At 40.4% G+C, this 23,669-nt stretch overlaps 1 protein-coding gene across 4 annotated transcripts in view; it reads left to right on the forward strand.

The window, feature by feature from the left end:
• EPSTI1 (epithelial stromal interaction 1) overlaps positions 1 to 23,669 on the forward strand; it is a 49,749-nt gene that overhangs the window by 11,376 nt on the left and 14,704 nt on the right. For all 4 annotated transcript variants that reach the window (XR_005699501.2, XM_040056100.2, XM_040056101.2 and 1 more), the window contains exons 3-7: positions 1,352 to 1,435; positions 5,301 to 5,374; positions 6,016 to 6,099; positions 11,707 to 11,780; positions 22,883 to 22,976. Coding sequence is in view for 3 of the 4 variants with exons in the window: in XM_040056100.2 (XP_039912034.1) it covers positions 1,352 to 1,435; positions 5,301 to 5,374; positions 6,016 to 6,099; positions 11,707 to 11,780; positions 22,883 to 22,976 (410 nt within the window). In the remaining variant the exon portion in view is untranslated. The remainder of the gene's footprint in view (positions 1 to 1,351; positions 1,436 to 5,300; positions 5,375 to 6,015; positions 6,100 to 11,706; positions 11,781 to 22,882; positions 22,977 to 23,669) is intronic.

The following is a 23,669-nucleotide window of genomic DNA, read 5'->3' on the forward strand; positions in this document are numbered from 1 at the left end:
GCAAAGTTACAGCAAGATTCAGTTTTGAAATAAATTCTGTATACACAGGTGACTGGCTGAGCACGGCAGTCCTACGTACCTGGCATTGATTTATGCAAGCCATGAAAGCTGAAGGAATGTGAATCGGCACTTGTCATGTCTTGAGTCCTTGAGGAAACAGTGCAATTAAATCCTTTCTTCTCAAACATTGTGAATTTGGTACTGAAATGCTTTACCACCAGGCTGGTATAGGTTGGGTTTCCTTTGGTTGCAAGAAAGAAAATGGACTTACCATGAATCAAACTATAATCTTTTTGAAGGAAAAATAGCAGCAGATCATCTTAGACCTGACTGTGATGTTAACAGCAAAGGTGCTGCTGCTCTAATAAAGATCTGTTTTCACTTTGTGGTGCCAGTGTGAAAGGTCTGAAGCATGTCAAGTATTTCCATCTTGGATGCTGGCAGAAATAGGATCTCACTGAATGCGGTCTCTGCTTAAATGCTTGTTTTAAAGATGAAATAAAAAGCTATTCTCTGTGGTTTGGGTCTCTTTAGAAGCTTACCCAAATACTGGCTTTATCCTCTTAGATGAGGGCTGGTGTTAGCCTCCGATAGCCATAGCCAGCCATTAGGATTTATGGTTAGTAGGAGTGAAATAAGCTCCTAGAGCAATTAAAGTGCTAGTGTAAAACACAGCTCCTCTTTCCATGGGCTTCATTGGCCTTGCTATTGAAAGGAATTGTTGTGTTTTTTCCTCTGTCAGTCAACAAAGGGAAGAGTTAAATCAGCTGTCCTAGAGCATATGGCTGCACCCTGGCTCTATTGACTTCCACTGACTACACTGAGAGCTTGCTGCCCATCTCACAAGTGGGTGCCAACGTTGAAGTGTCTTAATTTGAAGCTGATTCATTCATTCCTCCTGTTTTTATTTAGGGAGCATGTGGTTGGGAGGGAAAATTACTTTTCATTTCCCTGCTGGGGAGCATTACACCACAGGGATTTCCCTCTATGCAGCAATAACATCTTCATCGTAACAACTTCTTCTTTACCTTCAGGAGTGAATACCATGGCCTTACCTAGAGGTTCCCAGGGGTTAAAAAGCAGTCTATTAGCAGTCTCCTAGCTGGTTTTGGCTTTACTTTTGGGGTTGAGTCCTAGGGTTGCTCACCATTACAGTCTTAAGTTAGGGAAAATGTTTGCCTTATTAGCTGATCATTGCAGCATCTGTGTAACCTCTTGTGGGGGTGTCTGCATCCCTTGAGAACAAGTTTCTTCCTGGATGGTCTTCAGGATTGCATGCCATTAACAGTAATGGTTGCTTTTTAGTATTCCTCTAACTTCCGTATATTTATTTCTTTTTATACCTGCTCAGTTGCTAAGAAAGAGCTCAATGACCTGGAGCAATGGAAGAAAGAACACAAGCCAGGGCCAATTACGTTGGTGCCACAGAGACTGGGTAAGACATGTAAATCAGCAATTGAGAACTGCAAAATTTAATTTTCCAAGACATGAGACATTTTTCACTTTTTCTCGCTACTTATTAAAGAGATTCAGTGTCAATAAGGGCTGACATGAGCCTACTGTACATGCTCTGTGCTTCTTGATGATAATGGCAAGGAAGATGTTTCTGAAACAAAACAGCACAGATTGTCACTCAAGAAATCTGTCAAGATCAGAGCAGAAAATCTGTACTAACATTTGGGGAAAACAGGTGGATTAACCCTCCTGCTGTTTACACTGTTAGTGGTCGATGTCTCTGAGGGGGCACATAGTTGTCATTAGTGTGCAGATGGACAGCATGTTGGAGACCCTCCAGTTATTCATAAGAAAACTCCTCTGTGCTTTCTTATGTGTGCTTTCCTGGCTGCTGGCTCTTGAAGAGGTGAAAGTGATGCCTGCAGCTTCAGCATTTGCAGGCTAAATGTGCGTATTACCAATTTTATAAAGATAAGAACAGACAAGGAAATGAAAAACAGGGTAAAAAGCTGCAGGAACTTAAGACACCATGAACATAACTGATATGTTTGCTAAGATAACTAAGATGTTTTCTAGATGGGTGAGGGAAAGTGTAGGAGATATCTTGAATTGGAGCCACTATAAAGTATTGGATTCAGTGACATTTCAGACTTAGCTTAAAAAAGTTTTAGAAAAGAAGAGCTACCCTTCCTTACCTTGGCTGTTGTAGGAGAATTTGGGTTGCACAGTGCAGGATGTGGTCTGCTTGGCCCGCAAATTAAGTTCTTTCTCTGCCAGGCAACACAAAATGAGTTTGCAGTGGTGTACAGTGCATAAAAATAGACAGCAGGTGGGAGACAGATGAATTTGAACTGACTCCAACCCAGAGCTGTTTTTTGGCTCAAGGTGATCCTGGTCCCACATGTTCTGCCCTGCAGCTGAGTCACAGTTCTTTGCAGTAGTGGCAATGCCCTGTCTTCCCACCATCATGTGCAGTTGTGTGGCCAGACAGTCTTTGTGAGTTCACATGTAGCATCTGCTTCTTGCTTGTGAAGACAAACTAGAAGACATACCTCTGTCACAAGAAGACCATAGAGCTTTTTGCTGAAGAAAGTGAAATCTGGAAAAAGAAATTTAGCATGTTTGGTGTGTGCATGCTGGCTGTGTAGCTGAGGTTGTCCCTTAAAGCTGCATGACTGAGTGTCAGGAGTCTTAAACTTCTGGCCCCACTGCATTTAAAATCGTTCTTGGCGAAGAAACAATTTAAGAGGAAAAAAAAAAACGTAATAAAATATGATGTTGTTAGTCACTCTCTAGCTGCCATGTAGACTCCTGAAACCAAGACACAGGCAATGTGTTCAGTGCCTCTGAAAAGTACTGAGATGCAAAGATTATTAGAACATATCATTCCCAAATGAATGAACAAATTTGAAGGAATAAATTTGGAGCTGAAATGGCATCTCTAATTTCACCACTGTAGGTACTCATTAAGGGAAAAAAGTATTGTGTTATTTTCTCAGAGTGATTTTAAGGGACTACACATCTGGTCCAAATCACTAAAAATCTCTAAATAAAATTGAAGTTTCTTTAAGTTGAAGTTTTTTAGTGCTTGTGCTTTCCATGGGGAAATAAGTATCGTGGATTTCAACCTCTGTAATATTTGACTGGCAAACTTTCAGGCATCATGGAGAGATGAGAGCAATGAAGGGTGCAAGTTCCACTCTCCTCTATAAGCAATGAGTGGGGCAACAAATGATGCCTGATAAATGCAACAGTCTCTTTTCAGGTATTATATATGATCACAACATCTGCTGACCTCAGTGAAGCATTTGACATGTTACAGCCAAGCCAGCTTGAGTGAATTAAACCTGTCTCAAAGTCTGTAGGGATTTCTAATAATGACCAGAAAAATGTTTGTTCCAAGATGATGTCCACCAATACCGGCAAAAAACTACAGTGCACAAAAGAAATTTTTGCCAATAAAAGGCTAAAAAAAGAGAAAGATTAGGCATCCAAGAGGTTTCAAAACCTGTTTAGCAGCAGTTTGATTTTCTAGACCTGATGAAGAGACACTCTACAATGTCATATGTATGCTTATTGCTGCTCTAAGCTTATTGCTGGTATACTATATGGCCACTCTCTCTTGAGAACTTATCTTAGGGATTTGTGTCCATAGAAATGTTGCCACACTTAGGGAATTGATCTCCCATTCACTGAATGTCAAAAAAGCTCCTAAAGATTAGTTGCCTTCCATTAAGAAATGTAGAGAACTACTTTTAGACAAGAGTGATCCCTGCTGAAAGGTCTAGTATAGTCCTACGTTTCATAAAATGGTTTGGGTTGGAAGGAAACTTTAATACCATTTAGTTTTAACTGCCCTGCCAGGGGTAGGGACACCTTCCACTAGACCAGGTTGCTCAAAGCACAATCCAACCCGGCCTTGAACACTTCCAGAGATGGGACATCCGCAGCTTCTCTGGGCAATCTGTGCCAGTGCCTCAGCACCTCACAGTGAAACTTACTTTTATTATATTCAATTTGAATCTCTCCTCTTTCAGTTTAAAGCCATTCCTCCTTGTCCTACTACTATATGCTCTTGCAAAAATTTCCTCTCCATCTCTCTTGTAGGCTCCTTCAGGTACTGAAAGTCTGCTAGGAAGTCTCCCTGGAGCCTTCTCCTCTCCTGGGGGAGTAATCCTGGCTTTCTCAGCCTGTCTTCACAGGAGAGGTGCTCTAGCTCTCTGATCCTCTTTGGGGCCCTCCTATGGACTCAATCCAGCAGGTCCGTGTCCTTCTTATATTGGGTAATCCAGAGCTGGATGCAGCACTGCAGGTGCTCACCAGTGCAGAACAGAGGGGCAGAGTCACATTCCCTCAACTGGCTGTCCATGCTGGTTTTGATATAGCCCAGGATATCAGGTACCTAAGGCAGAACAGATTGGTCCAGCTGCTTCTACAGAATTAGGAGTCATATAGAGGGGAATTTCTCATGAAAACAATAAATTGGGAAAATACAACCCCCATCCTTAGAATGGAGTGAAGGCTGATGGGGTTTTTTTGCAACAACTGAAGGGAATAAATTATTTCATTTCCTACAGCAAGAAAATACTTTGGAAAGTAGAGCAGAGTAATAGAATCAAAGTCACTCCCTCCATCCCTTAAGACCTAGTATCACTTTCTTTGTGTGGTTGGGTTTTTTCGTTTGTGGGGGTTTTGTTTCTTTTTATTGAAGGCTGAACATTATGGCCAGAGCTTTAGACGTTCACAAAAGAGAGTACATGGCTTTGGAAAAGGGCACCTTCTACTACCTAGATACGAATGTGACATCTGGGAAAAGGCTTTTACTTCCACTTCAGAAAGGGGATTCTTCCTTCAGTCCCAATACATTACTCAGAAAATATTAAAATGATAGCATATCATTAGAGCTGGCAGAGTCCAAGATCCTAAATTTAATAAAAGAGAAACTTTTTAGCAATAGAATTTCTGACTGTAGGTGTGTGACAAACTGAGCAAAGGTGAGGATAGCTGGATGTGAAAATCAAAACTCACCTGCAAAGCATGGCTGATTTTCTGAAAATGGAATAGTTCCTCAGTGAACTGATCTTATATTGTAGAGACATATTCGTTGGTAGAGTTGATGATACAGTGGGTGCTCTGTAAATAATAGACAAGTGGTTTTGATGGATGAAAAATAATGATCAAAAAGGTCTCCTATCTGTTCTCTTTAATGTCAGACAGCTACTGTAATTATGAAAAATTTCCTGTATGTGCATACATCCAGTTTGTTATATTGCTGTATATAACTGGCATTTGCAGTTAAAATGCTCATACAAAGTGCCATTTATATTTTTTGGGGTTTTTTTAAGGTGGAAGCAAATCAGAGGCTCAAGTGAGACAAAACCAGCAAATGATTCTCATGCAATCTAAATACCAGAAAAAGGTCAGTAAGAATAAATGTGTTTGTTTCTTTTTAGAACTCAAAAGAAAGCTTTTCCTGTAGTGTTTAGTATGACTATAAAATGAACTCACAGCTGCTTGACAGGAGAAAGTCATGAAACCTGAAGGGAGCAGCAGAAAATCTGAAATGAATGTTCAGCACCAAAGAAAATGAGAAAATTTTCCATAAATATGTAGCAATCTGTATCACAGATGATACCTCAAATAACAACCAGAACAATTGTAAAGCCACTTAAATGCCGTGCTGTATCTTGCGGCGTGTTGCTTACGCTTGGACTAATTGATCAATGTACCACCCTGTCCGATGCTTATGTGGAAATAATGTTTCTGTTACAAGAGGTATAAATGCTTGTAAGTTATCAATCAGCTGTGTGAGTCTTTGCATGGATGCCCATTTATCAGTCCTAGACTTCTCAGCCTTCTTAAGGCCAATATTGGAGTAGCTGCTGCACAGCCAGCATTATTCAGTGTCTTATTTTAAAGGAAAAAAATAATCCAGAAACTTTCCCCTAACACAGTTTATATTTGAAAGATGTGCACTATAGGAGTCAAGTTACCTTATGTGGTTCCTTGTATACAAAAGATGTGGTATATAAAATAACATCCTATATTTTTGTCATGCAGCACAAGAGAGAAGAGTACGTAAAAGCAAAAAAGGCAGCTGAAGAAGCTGAAATCTTGAAAAAGAAAGCAACTCAGAGAGAAAAGGTAAATCTAATTACTGCAGACATATAACAGTTCATGTCTTCGTGCTTGATTCTGCTGAGCTACATGGAACTGGTTAATTAAATTAAGTGGTAGCCCTGGATGGTATTGAGGAAATAGGAAATGTAGTCCTCCATCTCTTTGTAGCTGACTGAAGGATGCCTGCCTGCGGTTTTGGGGGCTTGAGTGTTCCTTTGGCTCATCAGAAACTCCAGCCTTCCAGTTGCATCTATCTGGCAGAGTTAGCAGAAAGGGAGAACACAAAGGTCAGGAGTAACATTGTGTGCAGGTTATATGGTTCACTTTGGCATGAGCTCCCTCTCTAAGACTGGATTGTAGCAGTTGGAACAAAGATCTTACAGAAATCCATAATTGCCTTTGCACGTGGGAAGTATACTACAAAATCCAGCCTGTCAGGATGGAAAAGATATCCAAATCATGGAAAAGTCAGTATAATCTACCTGCATTGTGCTGACATCACCCTGAAATTCAACTGACCCTCCAGCCCTTCTAACAGCCTGCACACACAAGTGTCTTGCTAACAGGTCAGATCACTCTTTCTTCTGATATTTTCCATATATTGACACCAATCACAGCTCACTTTCAAATTTTCTTTTATTATTTTGAATTTGCTTGCTTTCTCTAGTTATTCTCACTAAGCATCTTCTTGTCCTTTGTGCTGCACAACCCTTTGTAAGAGTTCATTTTGTGTCCTAGGTGGTAGCCAAGTAGTACTTGCCTGAGAATGCAGTGTGGAATTTAAATGAAAAATGAAAGGAGAGGGAGCATGCTACTGATGTGTTCATTAACAAGGAAAGGGAGGTTTCAGGTTTGCAAGTTTTGTCTCCACAACAGTAAAAATGATTTTCTGTGCAGAAACTGAATGTTGAGAGTTAATTAAAAAGTTGTCGATAGTGGTTGGTGTACAAGGGCATGCATAAACAGAAATAACTGTAAATGCCTCTAGGTAAGGGTTAGTCTGTTCCTGATCTCTCAGTGGTTAGTATTATACTTTGGGCATAAGCCCATACACAGTATCTCACAGGGACAATAAATATTATCACCTGAAAATGTCGTTAGCTGATACCATCTCATGTATAACTCCAGAAGCAGTGATGATAGCAGTGGAAGAGAGTGGCTTAATTATTTAATATATGTTGTTTGCCCATGGGCATTGGAGAAAAATGTTACAAGACTGCTATAATTTCTAGTTACACCTGAAATATATTGATGTATCAGGTTTCTTTTCATGCTCTTTAATTTCCTTACCATCACTCCCACAGATTATAAAATCTTTATACATGTTGCAGATAGCAAAACTGAAAGTATCAGTTTTTTCTGAAGGAGGATGCAACATTGCAGCCAACATTTTTTCCAAACAGACTGTTTAATTTGACTAAATAAACATATACCTGCCAAGCAATTAGACAAAACAGAGGTGCGTGAAAGGGAAATCTTAGCTTGAATTTGTTTATTCAGGTTGTCTTCCACAACAGTGATTGAGCCGATGGAGACTTCTTCTTGGAAGATGATAAGGCATTAAAAATTCAACCTTGTATTTAAGAAGAGCATGCTCAAAAGGTGTCAATTTGGCTATCTCACCCTGTCTACAGATGAAAGGCTCCCAAGACCTGAGAATTACACGGATCCTACTGGTGCTATAGAACCAGAATTGGGCTCTGTTTACCAAAAGAAAGGAGCTTTTAATTTGAAGTGATAGATCTGTATTCAACTGCACCTGTAGGGCATTGAGTGAGAGCATGTCTTTCTGCAAGTTCACAGGCTGTCTTTTCTTGCTGGCCAGCCCTTCTTTTGCTTGCGGTTATTATTCATTCAATAAAAACCAAATTGTTTGACATTCTGAGAGGAGATAATAGCCAGCGAGCTTTATCAGCAGGAGCCCTGTAACTTTCACAGCTGGAAAGCTTCTTTGCCAAAAGACATGAATGGTGAAGCCCTACAGACTAATGTGTGATGACTAGAACGGGTGCTGATACTCTGCGCAGTTCTTCCTTGATTGTAAGGATGATGTACAGTAAGCCAGTGCTACTTGTGAACTTAGGATCTGTTTATGTTATTGTTTTAGTGCTGCTTTTGCAGAGAAAAGCAGCATCTCCGTTCCCATTATATTTGTAAAACAATAAAAATTTTGTGTCTGCCAAGCAGTACCCAATTACGGAAGGTCTGCCTTACTGTCTGTTCAAGTCCACCTGCCTGTCTCTGTCACTCTTTAATTAACTGTGGGGTTATTAGCTGCTGGAAGACCAGCTTGGCATCTACCTTGTCTCTCTCCAGCTTCCAGAGGAAGCAAAGATGCTTTATTCTGTGCTCCACAGGGCCACCTTTTGTGAACAAATGCTCGGGTCTCCAGTGCACTTCCTGACAAGCAGCTTATCCTGGGACTGCTGGAGTTTGTTCATGGGGTAACCATGGTCTGCCTGAGTTTGGGTATTTGAAGCTAATGATCTGCGTGCTCAGTGAAATAATTCGGAAAAATTTTGTAACATGAGCAGGGAATTCCCTTTTTCTGAATTTTCCCCTGCTGCTGAGATGTGTATCTAATCCTCAGAAAGTGTTGAAGTACATGAGAGGTAGTTTTTTAATTATTTGCTCATTAGCAGTAGATGTCTGGAGCCAGTACCTTTGGTGCAGCCTTTCACATCACGTTTGACCAGACTGGGTCATAATTTCCTTTGTGTCTCTTGGGTGAAAGGACTGTCAAAATTCAACAAAAAATAAGCAAGAAGATGATACTTAGCTTCTTGTTTTTTAAACTTTTTGGATTTGTGTTATACATAAAGTTGGATTACTTCAAGGCAATAGATATTTCTGTTTCCTGTAACTGAATTTCTATGGCTGTTACCCTGCCTTTAGCTTTTTCTTGTATAGTCGTGACAGAATATTAGAAGATTCAAACAATTTGAAGTGAAGTCTCAGTGTAATTCTACTGCATGCAACATTTTTTTCTCTTACATTATGTAGTAAACAGTCCTGCCATCTTCAGAGACTGTCTTATTTAGGATAAGCTGTAATTTCATTTTATTCTTTATCAAATCATGAGCTCTTTAATTTTACAGTGTTAATCAGAATGAGAGACCTTTTTCAGGAATTTGTTAAAATCAGGCGCTTTACAGACCTTCTGCTAACATTTTTCAACATGTTTACCTTCAGTATCACAGCTGTTCCACTCTTGGCTTTTTGAACATGGTGCCAAATGTGGAGTGCTTTGGCAGTGTCTATTGATAGATTGTCATTAGTTAGAGAACGTCCCCATCCTGTCACTTGGATGCATCCTTAAGCAGGCGTCCTAGGGTAAATTTCCAGTGCAAAAAACAGTCACGCCAGCCACAAGTGAGTAATTTTAAGATGCTGGAGTTTTCTTCAGGTACCATTCTGGTGGTGGAATAGCTGCAGGATATTCCTTTATTTTTTCATCTAGTGGGAGACAGGGTTGATACTGAAGGTTTGTGTTTATCAAAGTTAATATCACTGTTGTCTAGATGTCACTAGCTGGGAGCTACACCACAACAAGTCCTGTGAGATTTGGATTTTTTTTGAACTTTCTGAATTTCTTTTTTTTTTGAACTATCAGGGGCTAGCAATATGATGTGGATCCCACATCCAGTGCTTTTTCAGAACTGAGGGCATCAGCTTGCAGTGTTGGACAGTGTTAGGGAGAAGCCTGGGAGCTATGTCTGGTGTCTTGAGAGTATCACCATCACCTCTGACAATAACACAAGCCCTATGATTTCTTTTCCGCCTCTTTCCTTTCTTTTCCTGTAAGCTGTGAAGCCGCACAAATGAGTGGGAGGTTTTTTTTCCTAAAACATCATCTGTGTCTAGGTTAGAAGCAAACAGTATATCCTCTGAATACTCTAAAATCACCCGTACTGTGTAGTTATGCTCCTTACTACAGTTTGGTTAAATTTTTGAATTGTATCAGTTCTATACGTTCTATCACCATCTCTGCATGTCAGACGAGCAAACAGCAGGACATCTTATTCAGAGATTTGCCTTCTTCCTTTTGTTTATTTCTCATTGCCTTTTCCCAAATAACAGCTTCTAAGTCTTTTGCCTTCCAGCAGTTTATATCATCACAAAACGTAGTGGCTCTCTTCCTATCTGCAGACATCTGAAAGGATTTTTTTTCTTAATCCAATGCATGCGAAGGAAGAATTTGCACTTGTTTTGCAAATCTCTTTCAGACAGTCATTCTTTATCCAATTAAAAAATATGCATCCTGAAATTGCTAAAGGCAAAGTAATTGAGTAACTGCCAGTAGAACTGTAATTTTTCTGAAATGTTTTTCATTGCAGGACAGGAAGAAGAATATGGAACGGGGGGGTTCAGCCCTCTTCTTAACATCCCTTATACCCTCTTACACATTTCCCCCTCCTTGTTCTCCCTGTCCTTGCACAGTACTTCTGCTCAGACAGTATTCTCTCCCTGATCTGGGGCTCTGGCCACAGGGGCCATTATCACCTACACCTCCCTTCTCATCTCTGCAAGGTATTGTCTGGAATTTCCAGGGCACTTTGCTCAGAGCAATGCCTGGTTGCTGGGTTACCAAGCAATTACCTTTTTTCATCTTGAGGGTGGGCAATGAGCAGAGTGACAGTTCAAGGCTGTATTTTGCTCCGCATGCGAGTTGTTGTGATCATTTCCTGGGAGCTCTGACGGTAGTATCCCCCCAACAACTGCAGTGTAGGAGTTCAAAATATAGTGGGCTCAAATCTCGGGTTGGCACTTCTAATTTGTGCTTTTCATATACTGAACTGCCTTTTAACTGCTCTTCCCACTGGACCTAACTGCATCCTGTGAGCCAAAACAAAAATTTGACTGGCCTCCTTTTCATTGGAATTTAGCTTGAACTGCATGTTGCTGCTGTTGCAGCAAGTTCTCTGGTTTTTGCTTCATTTTTATGTTTTATTCTACTTGAATTTGGGATTTGGGCACCTTAGATGATACTTCCATTGGAAATTATGTGCAATTTTATATTAAAGGACTTAATCATTTGTGCGGTATCCAGATTTACAGAGGAGCTTTATGTGTCAAGGATTTGGTTGGCTCTTGCACCAGATACAGTATGTGAGGCAGAAAAATGCTGTTTTAAGTACAAATGACTCCCACTGTCATCCATCTTAGCATGTATTAATTACCCTGGCCAGTACCTAACGCTCCTGCAGGTCAGGTCTGTGAGCTGCATGTACTCACATCACTCCACTGTCAGTGCCACAGGACTATCATCTGCTTTGGTGCAGGGGTTTAGGCCTTCTGCCTTCTTGCAAGGACCAAGGTTGCATCAGTTGCACTCCGAGATGTCCCCCAGCAGGGCTGTAACATGATGGCTGTGAAGGCTCACAAGGCCCCTTTTGGGTAGATGAATACTAGGAGCACTGTGTCGTTTTCCAATTTAAACAGGTCTATTTTGACTAGGAGGTGTTTGTTCATGAGCGAGTACCTTTAAATTGGAGATTGGGTCACTTCTGTACCCAACTGGTACAGATCTTTTAAAAAACAAAATATTGAAATACTGGAATTGAAATAATTGATGTTTGGTTTTGGTTTTTTGGAACCCTCAAGTACTTTTTCCTGGTTTTAATACTCTAGGCAGAGAGACTTGAAGTTAAAAAAAGACAAGAAGAAATTCAAAGAAGAGAGGTGCTTCTTGAAGATCAAAAGTAGTAAGTAAAATTTGAATCCTATTGCCTAAAATTCCTCATGTAGTTGTCCTTCTGTTTTGTTTGTTTGGGTTTTTAATTATTATTTAATAATATCTTATTTGTTTGCAGTTTTTTTCCTGGTTTTCCTGGGGCTCAGGCGGGATTTTGCTTCTGATGCTGGTTTTTTTCAGTTTTTGACTTGAAGCTTTTGACTTCAAGACGGTGGGCACAAACTGAACCACAGGAGGTTCCTACTGAACACTTTTTTACTCAGAGAGTAAATGACATGACACAGGCTACCAGGCAGGTTGTGGATTCTCCATCCTTGACCATATTCAGAGGCTCTGGGCAGCTGTCTCAAGGTGGCCCCTCTTGAGCCGAGGGTAGGACAAGATGACATCCAGAGGTCCCTTCCGACCTCAATGATTTTATGATTCTGTGAAATATTCAAGCTCCCTCCACACCTTATTCTGTGAGAAATTTTGTCCTGTAGACCTCTCTTACCTTCCTAAAACATACACTTTGAAATTAAAGTTGTGAATTATAAAATTACTTTCATTCCCTGAATCAGTATGTAATCATTCAATCCAAGACTAATTATCAAAACAGAATCTAAATTACATCTCCATCCATTTATTTCATTGATTAGCAAAGAAGTCTAACCCATATGTAAATAATGAGGACTTCTTCTATTTAGCATAGTCCTACTTAAATGTGGAGATCTGTTGTAAAGACCTATTTCCCAAGAATACCTCCTTAATGTCAGATTTAGATACTGCCTAAGTCCTGATATAATTAATTCCGTTGGCAGTGAAATTTCTGCCTTGCCCATTCACTCTACCTCATTTACTTGTTTTTTAACTGATCCAAACTGATTCTATCACATAATTAACACACAATGCTATTTATTCACCTTTACCTTCTTTATCTTTGGCTTCTGAAATTACTCACTTGTATTCTTGGTCTGATTGATCGCTTTTTCCTCCTCTGTGACCTTTAAAGAGGTCATTTCTGTCCCATGCTAGTGGCTCCAGTTCCTTCATCATTTGCCCAGAGTCTGTTTTCTAAGGTACAGACATTTTAGTGCTTTGTCACTGATTCCAGCCTTTCTTGTATTTTTCCTTTTATTTCTTCCCATTTGGCTTTAGGCATAGCTCTTTCCCTTAATATGTTGCCAATATTTGTCTCTAGATATTGTTGTTTGGCTTGCTGTTTATCCTGGTGTGGAGGCCTACACACACACACACACACACCTTGATTCCTCAGGAATTCTGAAGACTGCACAACTTTAGATCTCTGCCTGTTTCTGACAGACTAGACCCTTTGGTTCTCTTTGAGCCTCAATCAACAACAGACACATCTGAGCTTTGCAGTGCAAGGTCCTCAGTTATGGGCCTTCCTTTTCCTCAAGGGGTTGTCAGGGTTCTTGTCTTCCCATTTAATCTGATTTTTTATCTTAAGGCATATTCAGTTATGAATGACACATATCTCTTCCCTTCCTTCATCTTCCCTGTCTGTACCTTTTTTTTTTTGCTTAGGGTGAAATGAATTCTGCTGTTGAGTGCTCTTTTCCATTAAAAGTAAATTTGATTTTGCAAAAGCAGGCCCAAACCCTCTGAAAGACAGGAAAACAGGAAATGGACACAAGTGAAAAATTCCTTCACCAAAAGGGTGGCCAAGCATTGGAATAGGCAGTCCAGGGAAGTGGTTGAGTCACCATCCCTGGTGGTATTTGAAAACATATACATGTGATGCTTAGGGAGATGGTTGTGTGCTGAACTTGGCAGTGCTGCATTAATGGTTGGACGTGATGATTGTAGGGGTCTTCTCCAACACAAATGATTCTGTGTGGGCAGCCAGGTAGTCCCCAGGTGGTGCAGGAGCTCTGGCTGCCTGGGCACCGCCTGGCAGCCATTCTGTCCACTGATTAAGGAAAGCCTTGTGGGCATTCAGCTGGTGTCATCACTGATGCAACTGAAAGTGAAGATGACTCAACACTAGAGTCTCAAGCTCTATTGCTTAACTATCAGAACATCATTTATATGTACTATATATTGAACGTACACCAAGAGGGCCCTGCAGATACTTCACCTGGAGGAAGTGAGCTGAAAACCTGCCTCCAGTGAACGCACTTTTGGTTAAGCAAAGCCCTCACATGCTGCAGCATTGGGGAAACTTGCCTGTCCGACCATCCTGGAGCCACTCAGTCATCCTCACACCACCAGAGCTGGGACTGAGGCCCCTTTGCAGACACACCCCCCACACTCACACAGTCACGTTCAAATGAGGTTTCCCTAACAGTTCAACCCCAGTTTTCCAATTGCAGAGTCTTAGACACCCAGATACTTAAAATAATTTAATCATGGTGCAGTAACTAAATAATAAAATAGCAGACTGAGCCGGTGCTTTCAAGGAGGCACCCTGAACAAAGGAACCCCTGGGCTTTTATCCCCTTGGAGTCTAAGCACAGGGAAGTCTGGAGGTTGTTGGCTCCTGTCGTTTCTCCCAGTGTCCATTCCCCTGGCCAAGTGACAGGTCCCCAGGCCCTTTGTTATGCAGAAGGTTGGCAGTTCATGGCCTTTTTTCCTTGGGCTCAGGCTCCAGCCCCCCGGAGCTCAATCTGCAGCTGGACACGGAGCTACCTGCACAGAATGTATTCCTCAGCAGACAGTGAGTGCCTTACCTAGTCTGAAGGAATTCTCTGGTGGGCACAGGAGGAGGAGGGTGTACAACTGGAGGGTGTTGAGGATGCATTGCTAAAAGATGTTGGCATTAAGGAGCACAGCATCCAAGAGTAATGAAAAGCTTCTGTGTGACATTTCAGATTTTGTGAAGTAACTCCATTGAAGTCCTGCCGGTTATTAGCGACAGGTTCACATAGAAGTGCTTGGTATTTAGAGATGTGCTTTTGCCTACCACACAAAAATGAGTGACTCATTACTTCCCTCCTCTAAGACTCTTCCCCTAGAGGCGAAGAGAACAGATATGAGGTTGTGCTCCTTTCCACACTGTCTCTTCTGGAGTATTTTGATCTCCTCTGCTTGCTTGGAATGGGGGGAAGGAAGGTCATGTGCTGCATATAAAGCAGTGACCTCTGCAAAGTCATGGCCTATAGAGCCATTTCAAAAGATAAGCTCCCTTGTTAGTCTGTCCTCTGTAAGATCTGTAGCTGCAACATCACAATTTTCCTGAGGAGATCAATGCCTACCAGCAGTCTCATTAACTGGGAAATCTTTTAAAATTGATCACCACCTCCAGCTGTATCAGCCTCTAAGGGGTGCAGCCCAATCAGTACTTCTCCTGCGTGAAGTGCCGCTTCTATTTGATAAGGAAAGGCATTAAGATTCTCATGCCATTAACATGCTCTGACAATAAAGTATGATGCTGCCCAGAATTTCGTTTTTCTGATTAAATTCCTGTCACTATTAAAAATAAGAACTTCTCACTGAAATCCCCTTTCAAACAGTCTAACATGAAGTGAGTGCTAAAAAGAAAGATTGTCTGTGACCTTGTGTGCTGTCTACAGAATACAGTTATTTCCTATCTCTTGAAAGCCTTGTTAGCTTCTTTGTGTACAACAGGTCCTTGAAAGTCAGCTGTATCTGTTACCACAGTTGCTTGAATATGTGTTTGTGTCTTGTGAGAATGTAGTCTAGACAGGCATGCAGACTGCTGTGGAAAAGTCTGCGAGTCTCACAATTTTGGGATCAGCCCCTTCTCTGACCCCAGTGGACTCAGGCTTTGTTCAGTGACTAAAACAGAAAAAAACTCACAAGGTGTCTCTTGAAGTAGCTGTGTATTAAAAGCCTTAAGAGCACACAGGAGCAGACTTTGGGGTGGAGAAGTTGCTGCATAGCAGGATTACTGTAGTTTTGGTAATAGAGGAGAAGCAAATGTGGTGACAGTGTTGCTGTGGTTCTGTCCTTGCAGATGCCAGATTTAGAAAATGAGGAGTATGTATTGACTTTTTACCAGAAACTACTTACACATGAAATGGAGTCCTTCCTTCTGAGTTATGGTATCCTGGATGCATTTTGCATTATTGGCCTGATTGTGTTTCTGTCAGAGTGCATTAAAAGGTAATGGAGGCTCATGTAGTCCATGCTTTGGCTTGGTTAATCCATGAGAGGGCAGAACTGAGTGCCCATCTTTCCAAAAGGAAACAAGGAACAGCACTTTTCAGGACATCCCTCTTTAGTTAGTACACCACAGTTGTCTTTTAAACAGTAATGAGGATGGATATGTCATGACTAGCTGTTTTCAGAGTCTTGCTGCGCAGGCCGTGTGAATGTGTGTCTCAACTGTAGGGTGTCTTACATGTGGTTGTAGCCCAGATCTCTAATTAGATGCTTTTATTATATTTGTATTCAACTTTCCAGAAATTGTAGTGTTGGATGGGATCCGCTGTTTTTCTAATAGCCATCTACCTATTTATGTAATGGGAAAAGCAGCATAAAAAATAGGGTTACTTCATAATAATATGTGATGACTGTTGTGTCACTTCATCTTTCACTTTGCTACATATTCATGCCTCTGTTTTTGTGAAGGGTGCATTCCTGTAAAAATTCCTGGCACTGCTGCACTCGGGTACATGTGTGCACTCAATATATTCTGCTCAGAATTTGGAGCTGGAAACAGAATTTGCCAGAGTGTCTCTGAGTGAATATTCCAAACACAATGCAGGAGGCTCACCAAACCAAGCTGATATACACTTGCCTGCCAAAGCAGTTTTCTCAAAAGTCATAAAAAGCAGGAGAATAAAACCTGCAATTTTTTTATTTGTTTATCAATTTTTACAGGATAAATGCTAGTGTCCTTGCCAGTTTTCAGTCCCCTATGATGTGTGGTTCAAACAGCAGGCTGGCAACAAATTTTCCCCACAGAAGTGCAAGTGTAAACCTGACCAGACTTTTAATACAGGTTGCTAAAGAGAATGAAAGTGGGCTCACACAAAAAGCATTTGCAGCCTTGAGAATCCTTTGTTTGCTTCTTTTCACCAGAATTGTCTTCGTTTTGTTCATTTGCTCCTGATTATTTTAAGCGTTGTCAATTATTTAGCTAACAGGCAGAAAACTAGGCTTTTATAGACATCCAAAGGGACTCTCTAGAGTGTAATAATGAAAGCAGTTTATTGAACGCCTGTGAGGTTGCTTTCTAATTGTGCGCATTAATCTGCCCATGCAAGCTGGCTGAAAATATAGAAGCAGATTGCACATGCAGATGGAGCACACAGAATGGAATGCAATAGACTTATACAAAACTGCATTTTCCTTAAAACTGGATTTATGCTTATTACTTCAGATAATAAATGAAACTTACATCTAAAATAGCATCCAGGAATACTGGATGACTTGGTGGGAGGAACGAATAGCCGAGCTGTGTTATTTCATCGTGTCAGGGAAACAAAAAAAGGAGGTGGGTTGAGAGGATAGATTGGTTTTGAGTGTGGGTAGGAAATGATGAAAATAATTCTGCTGAGAAAGTTGCTTTTTATTTTTCTTTAAACAACTTATTTTTATACTTTCTTGAAGCTTTAGACCTAAGATGAACTAGTGCCACATTTTTTGTTCGTATCCTCAAACTCAGGAACAGATGCTCAAGAACTTGTGGACAAGAAATCCTCCTAGCCAAAGACAGCAGTGTTTGATAACTATCATTAGGTTTGTCCAAGTCATCTGTACTACAATCTTGCATTACTGCCAGTGAAGGCTGTGAATACTGTATTAAGCTTGGTATGTGGCTGCTGGGAGGATTTCTGTTGGAAAACAGGTGGACCAAATATCCAGAGAATGGCCTTTCTTCATAGGAAAGGGCATTGCAGAAGGACCATCAACATCATACATGAATTTGATGTGTTAATAATTTAATGTACTTTTTATCGTATAGCCTCCAACAAAAGATGAGTCCCCCACCTACATGCTCCAGGAAAGAACGTTAGTTAATGCTGGCTATTTTACACATGGCTGATGTTTGTTATTCTTACCCAAAAAGTGGACTCTGTCCTGCAGCTCAGGATAAGAGTTGAGGTACAAGAGAACAGTGATTCCTGTGGAGTTGAAGGCATGTTTGTTGCTGACAGACAGGGATGTTTTTACAACCTTGCCCCTTGTCATGGTCCAGCTGTGGGAAATAGAGCAGTTGCTTGTAACCTTCTGAATTTATTTAAACAGAGTAAACTGGCTGTGGTACATCTCTGCAAAGAGGGGGGGGGTGTGTGAGACAAAGCATGTGTAACTGTGTAAGAGCAAAAACCATGTATCTTTGGTGGGATTATTTTCGCAAATGGTATTGTTGGCCCCCAGCTTCACTCCCACTTTACCAAATTATTTTCAGCAGTGAAACAGAAACTATACCTCTCTTTGGAGTCTCTTTCTCTATCTTCTAACCAAGAAAGCATTGGAGAGCTTCTTCTCTTTTAACACTTGGTTTTGTTACACCAGTGGCCCCAGTACCAACCAGCCTACTTTTTGGGTCACAGCAAATGCCTGACCAAGATGCGCATGGCAATGTACAAGGCAGAGCTCTCACTGAGGAAGGAACAAGGGCATCAGTGAAAACACAGCCACCATGGACCTCATTGAAATGACGGTCAGCATTTCTTCTCGGTAGGCCTTTGTAGGGTTATGCAACTGATCTTAATTTCTGCAAAAGTTGAGGAAGTTGTTATGCTTAGCCAATTGAGTATGTTGGAGTGGGAAGAAGCTGTAGATATATTTGCTGGTGCTGCAAAAAATGTCTTGAATGAAATTTGGGGTTGAGTTTTTGTTGTTGGATTGTTTTTCTTTTTTGAGAGGGTGAGTCCTGCTATTTTTAAAAATTATCATGAAACTCCTGGTTAGATGTGTGAAACTAACATTATATATGCATTATGCATGGTTCTTAGTTTTCCAGCTGAATTGGAAGAAAATGGTGAAATGTCACTTTAGCGTTGCTTACAGGCCATTTATTCAGAAGCTGATGAGTCCATGTCATTCAGCACTAAATGTCTCTTCTTTGCAATGACTATGATGATTTACCTGCTTTGGGGTTCTTTTTTGATTTTTTTTAATTACTATTTTTGAATTACTTTTACCATAGTTGTGCATGTTCATTAGAGCAGAATTGTATGGTGAAGATCCTGCAGCTTGAGAAAACCAGAAGTTCATGAGCTGGTTTTTTTTCAGTGGTAGTAAGAATGGCCGTTATCTTTTACAAATTGTCTAGAGAAAAAAATAGATTTATGATATATGCACAAGTATTGTGTGCCTTTTGTTTGTTTGTTTGTTTGTTTCCAAATATACAGGCATAAAAGTCAGTATATTTTTTGGTATCCTGGCATTTCAATATCCATCAATTAAAGCAAAAGAATTAACTGCCACTGGTTCCATTGGGAAGAACTTATGAAGATTACAAGAACCTTTTTAATTAATGCATTTTTAATGTTAGTCTGTAAAACAGACTTATAGCTGAGAACTTTATGTGTAGGCAGAAAAATTATTTTCTCTCTGCCTTTGTTTTGAGAGGAATACAGTCTCAAATGAAAAGCTTAGCAAGCGGTGCTGTGCAGTTCCTGGATGGAGGAAGATGCTGGGTCCTGAGTCCATATCCTCATTCATGTCCTAAAGATGAATCCTTTTCAAGACTTTCGTTATCCTTGTAGATTTGTAGTTAAAAGCAAATGACACACAAAATTGAAGACCTTATTCTGCAGAGGATTTTAGACCTTAGGTCTTGCAATGAGACCATTGTGGGTCTTCAGATATTTTGCAGTTGCATTCTGGAGTCAACTGTGGGGCTGTCTGCTTCTCAGCTGTCAGGGCTGGTCACCCTGTTCGAGCATGTGAACTTCTACAAAGGCCAGAGGAGCCTTGGCTCACTCTGGCTATTATAACCATCCCCTCATCTCACCCTAGTGGGATTGTGGGCAGCATTTACCCCCAAACAGTAAGAAATGCATGTGGGCTCACAAGTAGCTTGTGAGTGCAGACCGCCTGAATTACACCCTTCTCAGTGGAACACCTAGCAAATTCATGGCTCTGAACTTTGCATGTACTTGTTGAGCTTCAAATAAATGGCTTTGCATAGCAGCTTTTAAAAAAGGACTCTGCCTGAAGACTGGCTGTGGAATGTAAAGCCGTATATCCGAGGCCGCACAGAGAACGTCTGCAACATGGACTGATTTCTGCTGTCATGCACCAGCCCCTTCTAGCACATCACTCAATGATCCTGGCAGCAGAGTTAGTATTTTCCCATGACTGCTCTTAAGAGTTATTCAGACCCCAAATCCAGTATTGTGCTTCATTCCCTCACCCTTGCATCTGTACTGATAAATTAAAACTGTCACTCCTGAGGCAAACAGGCCTGAGAGTGCCCGCTTCCATTGCTAGAAAGCTTTTTTACTTCCCAAAATGGTGTGGTTGGTAGCATCTAAAATGCCTGTTGGGAGCTGTGATTGATATTTATTTCTGGATAGAAGCCAGGAGTTACTTGTGAAAGCGCTGTTTGTGACAGGTCAAAACTATTCCAGGAATAGTTACTGCACTATAGATGCTGGGTTCCCATGCTAAGAGTAGTGCTTGATGCTATTAAACACACCAGTACGGGAGGAAGCTGTTTTAATTAGCAGAGCAAAAGGGTTTTTTTCCCAATGTTGTAATGGGAGACAGGGCTACCAAGAAAAAACACCCTCATAAGATCATTCCAACTTAACCAGAATATCAGTGGCTCTCTTCACTTCAGACTGATGCCTAGGGGGTCAGAACTCAGGCTAGCAGCCTATTAGAAGGGTGCCTTCTTGGCTAGTCTAAATTTTGTATCTCCTTTTGCCTAGCTGTATTTGAAGGGTATCAGGATTCTGCCATATTCAAATCAATTTCTTCATCTCATGCTCTTCTTTCCTTAATGTGTCTAAGTTTAGAGGAACACATTTTAGCATTTTTGATTAACCCTTGAACTTTTATCAAGTGAATGAGATGTTGCTCCATCTGTCTGACTGTATACTGATATGCTGATTTCCTTCTGGAGATACTACTTTCCTTTCCAGAACATTAATTGAATAGTCATCTCCCTGAATTCTCTTTCCATGCAGCCTGGTTTAAGCTATGCTCTGCATTGGTATGACTGTAGGTTTAGTATGATGAAAAATACCATTCAGGCATTGTCTGGCAACCCTAGGTGCACTGCTGGGTTTCCATAGAGATGACACACAACAGATTAACATATAGTCAGACCTGAGTTGTCTTTCATCAGACAACTCAGAAGTGTGACTCTTTTTCTTGTGATAGGATCACTTCATTAATGTATTTCTTAGTTTGGTGAAGTCAGGTGTTTCTCTATTCAAAGGCAGTGCAGAGTCTTGCTCAGGAATTTTATTTGCTTTCACTCTTGAAATTGTCTTTTCTGATACTAAAACTGGTAAGCTTTTTTCCCAGATCAGTGTGCTGATCTGGGAAATTCAATGGCCTCCACCACATTTTTATGCAAATAATGAGAAATTCCACATATTCTATGTAATTCTCTTGCTGTTGATAAGGAATTAGGGCATCTAGGTATAGCCCCAAGTTGCCACATACTTTTTTCTATTTGAGAAAGCTTCAGCTTTCTCAAATATAATACAGATTTTCTGTAGGAGTTCTTATTCTTCTGGTGTAGAAATAAATTGTTATTTGATCAGTTTTAGCAGAGGTAGAGAAACACAATATCTGCAATTTAAATCTTCTAATTCCCAGAATTATTCTGTGCAATCTTATCACTTAATAACTCATCTTTCATGGAAAAAAAAATGAGTACTTAGTACTTGTATAAGAAGACTATTAATTTGTTCAACCTATATATAAAGGTATTTGTAGATCAAGGAAAACAATATTTTTTCTGGTTCATTCTTTATTGGGCACTGTGTGAGGTCTGTTAACTACCTAGGTAATGGAGGAAAGGGAGTGAATTGGGAATGGTGGGACTCAAAAAGCCTGACTTGCTAGAACTTGAGCAAGTCTGAAGTGGTAACATGGTTTTGTATTGTGTAGAGTAGCAGAGAAGAACTTGTGGTTTCTTGTTCTTTTTCCCAACTTCTCAATGTATCACTCCTCACTGACCAGCAGGACATTTTATCGATAAAGTATTAACTCACAGTTTTAGATCACGGAGTGAAACATATAAACACACTTGGTAGTCTGTTTCAGCTGTTAATCAAAATCGCTCTTCAGCAGCCAAGGCTTTTTCTCTAAGTCTTTGGCAGTGGCATCTTCTCCCACACAGAGCTAGCTGGTTGCCCTGTGAGAAGAGTAAATCTTTGCGTTCAATATCTCTTGAAGCACTCTTTCTGCTCTCACTTCAGTGCTTTCATGTTTTCCAAAGCTGTACAGAGAAATAAAATTGCCTCTTTCCTTAACCCTGTTCCTTTGAGTGAGAAAAGACTTCAATATATGTGCCTGGGAGTACAGGTTAAGAAACTGATTCCTCACCGCAGCACACAAACTTCCATTCTTTGTTTTTGTTTGTGACCTAGTTTAATTGTACTTGGTCAAAACTGTGAGCAAAGTGATGCTGCTTTGAAATTCTTGGTTTATTAGGCATGCAGCCAGAAAAAGAAAATTGCCCTTGTCAGAATAAGAAATGAAAATGTTGTGTATTAACTAAAGACAAGAATTTTTTTTCAATGGTACAAAATGCTTGAAAGCCTTTCTGCTTGATAAAGTAATCTGTTGTAAGGCTGCATTGTATTAACTGTGAAGGAAAATTCCTGAAAGTAATTTTGTAAAGTACTTAGCTGAGATTTATAGATCTTGTAGAAGGATTTGCAACAATTCAGTGAAGTAGTTGCATCCTCATGAAGTCCAGTGGTATGTGAGTCTGTTTTATAGGAGCTTTACAATGAAGAAGGCATAGCCACTGTACACCCCAAGTATGCAAATGACTATAATTGTTTGCTTAAAAAATCATCCCAGCAAATGTCTTATCCACAGTATGGGGTTCTGTATCCTCTGTCCCATTTGTGTGTTTCCATAACCATTTTTTTTTTCTACCTTTGATGTTTTTCAGCAGACACATGATAAAATTTCTAGGCTAGATTCCAAGGGTGGAATAAAAAGCTGTGTTTATTTTTATGGAAGCGCTAACAATTCTATTTGGATTGAATTTCTTCATAGCAAAACCAATGAATTACTGAACAGATTGGACGTGGGTTTGCCAAAGAGTGATTCCTGTCAGATTGCTAAACCTGGCCCCGAATCTACAGCATGGGTAAGCAAAACCATAGCGTGTGCTGTATTTTCTATCAGCTTTCCAGGTGCTGTCAATAGTGTAATGTTAGAATATCCTAATTGAGCTTAATTGCCGAGACAGAACTCAGTGAGTACCAAGGAGCCTTTCTGGGTGAATGGGACAGCCTACCTTGTATCTTCCACACTGGCAAGGTATTCTACATAGTAGAGAACTGCTCACAGATCTCTTTCTGATAAATGAGAACCAGATTTATATTCTAAGGTTAGATGAGAATCTTAGGTACTCCCTGTACCCATCCACTGGTGGTAAGTTTTCATGAAATCTCAATTAGTTCATGTCAGCCAATGCTTTACTGTGTTAGAAATCCAGTCAAAAGAGAAGCTTGTTTCTCACTGTATTCTAAAAGCGATTCTGTACACTGCTTGGGGTCTTCATCCCAGTTTGAACTAGTCTGGTAAGTATCAGTGTAATTAGGAAATAGATACAGTATTGCTTCAATTTCATTATTCTAATTGACTCTTAAGAGGCTTTTTCACATACAATTTGTCTCTTCATGTCTAAACCAAGCCTTCCTGCTAATGTAAAAAAGTTTCAGTGAGGAGTATTAACCCTGAGAGAGAAGTATTTCTCCTGTAGGGGGATTTGTAATTGGGGAAGGACAGAAAACAGGGAGACAAGTGGACAGGAATTAACATTAGAAGTAACTCAGCA

This window comes from Hirundo rustica, chromosome 2, assembly GCF_015227805.2.
Source record: "Hirundo rustica isolate bHirRus1 chromosome 2, bHirRus1.pri.v3, whole genome shotgun sequence".
NCBI lineage: Eukaryota > Metazoa > Chordata > Aves > Passeriformes > Hirundinidae > Hirundo > Hirundo rustica.